General features: G+C 37.2%; 1 protein-coding gene across 1 annotated transcript; it reads left to right on the top strand.

Moving 5' to 3' along the window:
• Positions 1 to 2987: 2987 nt before the first annotated feature.
• On the top strand, positions 2988 to 3920 carry LOC113904861 (olfactory receptor 491-like). Its single transcript, XM_027561948.1, has one exon. It carries the CDS (start codon positions 2988 to 2990, stop codon positions 3918 to 3920), a length of 933 nt encoding a protein of 310 aa, XP_027417749.1.
• The last annotated feature ends 4202 nt before the right edge of the window (positions 3921 to 8122 follow it).

Raw genomic sequence — 8122 nt, 5'->3', positions numbered from 1 at the left:
CAGGGTACGTTCAGAGAGTGACAAGGAGAATTGTGAGGGATCTGAAAAGTATGCCACAGGTGGAATAGTGAAGGATCTATGGATGCTTCATTTTCGAAAAGGAGAATGCTGGCTGTGTTCAAACATTTCAGTGTTTTGATATAGAAAGGAGATTGTTTGTACCATTAAAGTCGTGGGGGATTAAGTGATAAGATTATAAATATATTTTTCACGATAGAGCTAACACTTGTGGTGATTAGCTTTCCTGTCACTAGAGTAATTTAGATGCACTTAATGAAGACTATTCAGAACACAGTTTTTAATGAGCTGTAGGTTCTCAACCATTGATTCATTATATTTCACAATTCATTCTGTCAAAGAACTAAGCCCCACTATTGTAAAGATTAAATGCTTTCTCATTCTAAAGTAAGATATTTTAAAATTTTAAGATAAGACATTCAAAGATACTTTGGTGCATATATTATTATTTGTGTCAAATATTCCAAACCTTAAGAACTGAAATAATGTCATTAGCAGAAAAATGTCTTTCTTTGAAAATCAGAACCAAAAATAGTGGAAATTTTCAATGTCATGTTAGCATGGCTATTAAAACCAAGGAGCATACATAGCGAGACACATTTAGAAAAGTGATTAGAAATAGGTTATAAAGCTCCATGAATACCATATTAAACAGTTTGAAATATAGTATATCCAGTATTTCAGTTATGAATAGTACTTGGGAAATCAAGAAATATATTATTGATAATGCTAAGTAAAAATGTAAATTACTGTTGTTTAGTCACTAAGTCATGTCTGACTCTTTCGCAACTCCATGGACTGAAGCCCACCAGGCTCCTCTGTCCATGGGATTTCCCAGGCAAGACTACTGAAGTGGATTGCCATTTCCTTCTCCAGGGGATCTTCCCAACTCAGGGATTGAACTCCTGCCTCCTACATTGGCAGGTGGATTCTTTACCACTGAACCACCAGGGAAACCCCAAAATGTAAATTATAAAATGTAATATATAATATGATTACAAATATGTAAATACTACTTGCAAATGCTACAAAATTAAATCAAAATGGATTGTGAGGCACAATTAGAATTAAGGATTTGTAGGTGAGCCTTTCTACAGTTAGCTAATTGTATTAAAAAATTAAAAGAAAATGCAAACAAAAAAATTTGTAAAACTGTAGAAATTACCAGAAGAGATTGATATTTTGCTGAAGAAAAGATGTGCATAAGTGAAATGTTCAGATCACTAAAATGAATTTCAAGTAACTTTTTAAATTTTATAATACTTTAAATATATACTATTTTCTTATTCTGATAAATACAACTTTCTTTTCCAACTTTCACTGAACCTTTAGTATGCCCTGAAACTATTGCCTTGGATTGCAGTATTTCTCCATCTTCCCTTTTAAATTATCATTAACTCCTCTTTCTCAGGACTGCTTTAAGACATAGGAACTTAGCCTTTGTCACAACATAATGGCAAAACATGAACAGGGTACTAAACTCTTTAGTGAAAATGCAGCCAAATACTCAACAAAACAATGAACACAGTTTAGGACATTGGTTTATCACAAATCATGGGGATGCACTTATCTTAATGGACAGTGTGTATTTCCTTTGAATTATGGATTAAGAAAAATGTCTAGGAATGGGATTATTTTTAAAATTTTATTATATTTTGTAATGCTGTCCTCCCAATTCTATATCCAATTTGTAAGATTACTAGTTCTGATAGTAAAAAATTTGTAAACAGTTAAATGTCCAAATTTAGTGGATGATTAATTAAGTTAAGGTCTAGTTACTCAATGCACTATCATCTCAAAAATGATGTTTGAAGAATAATAATGTGATCAGATTTTATACTGAAATGCCAAGTAAAAATAGCAGTATTGAACTTTTATCTGCAATGTTATAAAAGCTCAATTAAAATGCATCCAAAGGGAAAAATGCCTGGAAATAAATTACCAAATTTATAATAGTTGACTTGTGTGACTATATTTGAAAGCTACATTTCTTTTGAATTTTCAAGTGTTTTTCACATACATGATTACATAATTATTATTTAGAAACACACAAGCCATTACTTATACCATTATTACAGACTTTCAATACACTAACAATATCTTCACTGTTATCTCTATAAGACCTTATCCACAAGACCTGGTTTCTCTGGACAGGGAAACTATATTCTTCTCTGGCTTCCTATAGCACATTCACTATACTAATCATGCATTCATTTATTTAACAAGTCTTTCTTCAGGACATTTTGTTCCCAAGCTCTAGTTACTTGCAATACTGAGATAAAATACACACTGTTGTTGAGGAGAATGTGTATAAACTGGGGATAGTGAAATTTGAACATGCAAACAACAACAAAAGTCACAACCTAGTATAAATAATGGCAATTGTTTACATTTCAGGGTCTCAACTAAAGTAGGGAGCCTAGCAGTGAAATTGTGGAGATGAGTAAATAAAATTGGGAACTAAATTGTAGATAGAATCAATAGGATTTTATTAGATGTGGTGCAAAGAGAGACAGAAGGTAAGATTGGGTAGATTATGGTGTCATTCTACAGACATAACGCATAGGAAGAGTGGTCCAAGGAAGGATGAGTTTGGTTTGGAGGAGGCTGAGTTTCAGGTATTAATTGGATTTCCAACTGGAGACTTCTAAAGAACAACTGAAACATAGATCTGGAATTCGGGAGAGAGATCCTTGTAGGCGTCAAGATTGGAGAGGTGTTTTAAAATAATTAATTAAAAAAAAAAAAGAACATAATTGAGATCCTGGAAAGTGAGGTTGAACCCTTCTCCTTTTATGCAAAGAGGAAACACACACACAAATCCTGTAAAGCACTATATTTACAGGCAGCGCAGAAGAGGAAATCACTCTGAATGAGTCTGTGGAATAAGCAAAGAGAACTGAAAATGTGTAGAATGAGTGCATAAAAGAAATGAACATTTCCCTCAACAGGAACAATTCCCAGAGGACATGGAGGCTGGAAACCACACCAGCGTGACGGAGTTCATCCTTTTGGGGTTAACAGAGGATCCTACACTTTGTGGCATCTTCTTTGTGCTATTTCTAGGCATATATGTTATTATTTTAGTGGGCAATATCACCATAATTATTTTAATAGCAAGTTGTTCCCAACTTCACTCCCCTATGTACCTTTTCCTTGGCCATTTGGCTTTTGTTGACATCGGTTGTTCTACATCTGTCACACCTATGATGATTATAGGATTTCTTAGACATAGACTAGCCCTCCCAGTTGCTGGCTGTGAAGCCCAGCTCTGTTCTATGGTGATGTTTGGGTCAACTGATTGCTTCCTGCTGGCTGTCATGGCCTATGACTGCTGTGTGGCCATCTGCTTGCCCCTTTTCTATTCCACCCGTATGTGCCCCAGAGTGTGTGTCCTCTTGGTGGGGGGTTCCTATCTCGGTGGGTGTGTCAATGCTTGGACATTTGGTAGTTGTTTATTGACTCTGTCTTTCTGTGGACCAAATCAGATAGATCACTTTTTCTGTGATTTCTCCCCTTTGTTGAAACTTTCCTGCTCAGATGTCTCCACTATTGAAATTATCCCTTCCATCTCTTCTGGATCTATCCTTGTGATCACAGTGTTTGTCATATCTCTCTCTTACATCTGCATCCTCAACACCATCCTGAAGATGCGCTCCACTGAAGGGAGACACAAGGCCTTCTCCACCTGCACCTCTCACCTCACCGCGGTCACTCTCTACTATGGAACAATTACCTTCATTTATGTGATGCCCAAATCCAGCTACTCAACTGAGCAGAACAGAGTAGTGTCTGTATTCTACACAGTGTTGATCCCCATGTTGAACCCCCTCATCTACAGTCTAAGGAACAGAGATGTAAAGGAGGCCCTGAGAAAGGCAATGGTCAGAATATATTCTTAGGATCCATTCTTAACATTTCAGGTGACCTATAAAATTTTTTGTTTACCAATATCACACTTCAGTTCAGTTCAGTTCAGTTCAGCCCCTCATTTGTGTCCGACTCTTTGCAACCCCATGAGTTGCAGCACGCCAGACCTCCCTGTCCATCACCAACTCCCGGAGTTCACTCAAACTCATGTCCATTGAGTCAGTGATGCCATCCAGCCATCTCATCCTCTGTCGTCCCCTTCTCCTCCTGCCCCCAATCCCTCCCAGCATTAGAGTCTTTTCCAATGAGTCAACTCTTTACAGGAGGTGGCCAAAGTATTGGAGTTTCAGCTTTAGCATCATTCCTTCCAAAGAACACCCAGGGCCGATCTCCTTCAGAACGGACTGGTTGGATCTCCTTGCAGTCCAAGGGACTCTCAAGAGTCTTCTCCAACACCACAGTTCAAAAGCATCAGTTCTTTGGCGCTCAGCTTTCTTCACAGTCCAACTCTCACATCCATACATGACCACTGGAAAAACCATAGCCTTGACCAGACAGACCTTTGTTGGCAAAGTAATGTCTCTGCTTTTCAATATGCTATCTAGTTTGGTCATAACTTTCCCTCCAAGGAGTAAGCGTCTTTTAATTTCATGGATGCAGTCACCATCTGCAGTGATTTTGGAGCCCAGAAAAATAAAGTCTGACACTGTTTCCACTGTTTCCCCCATCTATTTCCCATGAAGTGATGGGACCAGATGCCATGATGTTAGTTTTCTAAATGTTGAGCTTTAAGCCAACTTTTTCACTCTCCACTTTCACTTTCATCAAGAGGCTTTTTAGTTCCTCTTCACTTTCTGCCATAAGAGTGGTGTCATCTGCATATCTGAGGTTATTGATATTAGGACCTACCAAATATAGCTTAACTAATTGTTTCAATTAAAGTCATACTTCTTTCATTTTATGTATTTGTACACCAAATGGGAGATGCCTTGAAGTCAACAACAATAGCAGCAATATTTGTCACTGGTATTAATACTTGTAGATGCCTTTGCTCCTTTAATTTTTGTAGCAAACAATAATAACTTGCACTTTCTATGTGCCAACCCTGTTCTAAGCATATTATGTATATTAGCTGGTTTGTTCCTCACAAAAATCATATGAAGTAGTACTTACTACTTTTATTTTACAAATGAATCATGTACAGAGTAGAATGCCCCCAAGTCATGCAGCTAGGAAGTTGTGGGACTAGTCTTTGATTGTAGAAAGTCTGGCTGCAAACCTACAATATTTCCCATTTGATTTTCATAGCAATCTCATGATGCTGGTATTATAAATACTTCAATTTACAGATGAGAATGTTGAGTCTTAAAGAGATCCATAGTTTGTTCTGGAGACAAGTCCTCCATGCACTTGACCTACACTATAAGCCACAATCAGTCCAAAGACTTGAGCACTGTTATTGATTTAGAAGACTTGAGCAAGGTAATCAAGCCTAAGCTGTTACTTTGCATCTAAATTCATTTTCCTTTTCCAATATACTTTGAAAACTCTGTGTCCATTTCTTTTCCAATTAAATTTTATAATGTTTATCAATTTCTACAAAACATTAACATTTTTATGCCTGTGCAATATATCTATAGATCATTTTAAGGGAGAAATGACATCTTAACTTTTGATGTTATTGTAAACAACACTAACTTTGAATTTTAATTTACCTTAATTTTTAACTCTTTTAGTCCTACCGGACAGTTGATTTTTGTATATGGACCTTTTAAATACTGCTCCTTTTTGAAATATTTAAAAATTTTTCTAGGGTCATTTGCAGATGAAGACTTATTTCTTCCCTTAAATCTTTTAGGTCTTTTTGCATTTTTATTATTTACTGTATTTTTTGTTGGAATATAATTGGCAAATAAGACCATATATTCTAGGTGTACAATGCATTGATTTACTGCATTTGCTGCTGCTGCTGCTAAGTCACTTCAGTCATGTCCGACTCTGTGTGACCCCATAGACGGCAGCCCACCAGGCTCTCCCGTCCCTGGGATTCTCCAGGCTAGAACACTGGAGTGGGTTGCCATTTCCTTCTCCAATGCATGAAAGTGAAAGTGAAGTCGCTCAGTCGTGTCTGACTCCTAGCGACCCCATGGACTGCAGCCCACCAGGCTCCTCCGTCCATGGGATTTTCCAGGCAAGAGTACCGGAGTGGGGTGCCATTGCCTTCTCCGTTACTGCATTTACATATTGCAATATGATTTCTACCCAAGCATAGCTAAAACTTCTATCACCTCACATAATTATCATTTATTTTATGTGGTGAGAAAACCTAAGATCTAGAGTCTTAGCAACTTTGAAGTTTGTAATGCAGAATTGTTAACAATCAATACGGTACTGTGCATTAGCTCTGCAGGATTTAGTACTATGTACCTGTTCTACTTTGTATCTTTGAACAGCGTATCTCCAGTTACCCTATTTCCTAGCCTTTGGTTATCACCAGCCTAGTCTTTGTTTTTATCAGTTTGGCTTTTTTAGATTCCACTTATAAGTGATAGCGTAGTCCGTATGAGTGCATGCCAATTCAGTTGCTCAGTTGTGTCCAACTCTTTGTGACCCCGTGGACTGTAGCCCACCAGGATCCTCTGTCCATGGAATTTTCCAGGCAGGAATACTAGAGTGGGTTGTCCCCTGAGGAACTGGATGGGGAGGGAGGTGGGAGAGGGGTTCAGGATGGGGGACACATGTACGCCCATGGCTGATTCATGGTAATGTATGGCAAAAATCACTAAAATATTGTAAAGTTATTAGCCTCCAGTTAAAATAAATTAAAACTTTTTTAAAAAGAAAAAAAAAGAATATTAGGGCTATCATTTCCTACTCCAGGGGATCTTCCCCACCCAGGGATCAGACCTGCATTTTCTGCATCGACTATATTGGCAAGTCTTTACGACTGTGCCACCTGGGAAGTCATAGTCTGTATAGTTTGATTCTTTTCCTGTCTGACTTATTTCACTTCGCATAATGCCCTCAAGTTGTATTCATGTTGTTACAAATGACAGGATTTTCTTCTTTCTCAAGGCTGAATGATATTCCATTGTGGTATATAGATTTATCACAACTTTTTATCCATTCATCTGTTGACTAGCACTTTGTTTTCATATCTTGTCTATTGTGGAATAATGTTGCAATAAGAATGGGAATGTAGGTGTTTCTTTGAAGTCCTGTTTTTCTCTCCTTTAGATATATATAGCCAGAGGTGGAATTAATGGATTACATAGTAGTTATATCATTGATTTTTTGAAGAATCGCCATACTTTTGTCCATAGTGGCTAAACCAGTTTACATTGCCACAACAGTGTATAAATATTTCCTTATCTCTGTATTCCTGCAACACTTATTATCTCTTATCTTCTTGACAGCCACCCTAACAAATATAAGGTAATATCTCATTGTGGGTTTGATCTCATTTCTCTTTCCCATTGGTCATGCAGAGGGCTTGGCATTTTCAGTTTTTAAAATTTATTTATTTATTGGAGTTCAGTTGATTTAGAGTATTATATTCATTTGAGGCATTCGGTATTTTTATAGCTCATACTCCACTTAAAGTTATTGCAAAACAATGGCTATATTTCTCTGTTCAGTACAATATATTCTTGTTGCTTATTCATTTTATACCTAGTAGTTTGTGTCTCTTAATTCCATACCCCCATCTCTACACTCCTCCCTGCCATGGACGGTAGCTCACCAGGCTCCTCTGTTCATGAAATTCTCCAGGCAAAAATACTGGAGTGGGTAGCCATTCCCTTCTCCAGGGGATCTTCCTGAGCCAGGGATGAAACCTGGGTCTTCTGTATTGCAGGCAGATTCTTTACCATCTGAACCAGCAGGGAAGCCTGTACATTACATTCTTGTTGCTTATTCATTTTATACATAATAGTTTGTGTCTCTTTCCATACTCCTATCTCTCCACTCCTCCCACCCTTCTCCCCACTGGTAACCACTAGTCTATTATCTATATCTGTGTGTTCCTGTTTTGCTATATACTTTCACTTGATTTGTTTCACATATAAGTGATAACATAGAGTATAAGTTTTTCTCTGTTTAACTTATTTCACTAAATATAATGTTCTCTATATCCATGTACATTGCTGCATGTGGCAAAATTTCATTCCTTTTTATGGGTGAGTAATATTCTGCTGTTATACATATCCCACATCATCTTTTTTCATTTTTTTCA

This window comes from Bos indicus x Bos taurus, chromosome 15 (genome assembly GCF_003369695.1).
Source record: "Bos indicus x Bos taurus breed Angus x Brahman F1 hybrid chromosome 15, Bos_hybrid_MaternalHap_v2.0, whole genome shotgun sequence".
Taxonomy (NCBI): Eukaryota; Metazoa; Chordata; class Mammalia; order Artiodactyla; family Bovidae; genus Bos; species Bos indicus x Bos taurus.
The sequence above is the reverse complement of the archived record's forward strand: the minus strand, read 5'-3'. Positions and strand labels throughout refer to the sequence as shown.

Excerpts from the sequence above, each read along its gene's own strand:
- LOC113904861 (XM_027561948.1), top strand. The coding sequence starts at position 2,988 with ATGGAGGCTGGAAACCACACCAGCGTGACGGAGTTCATCCTTTTGGGG.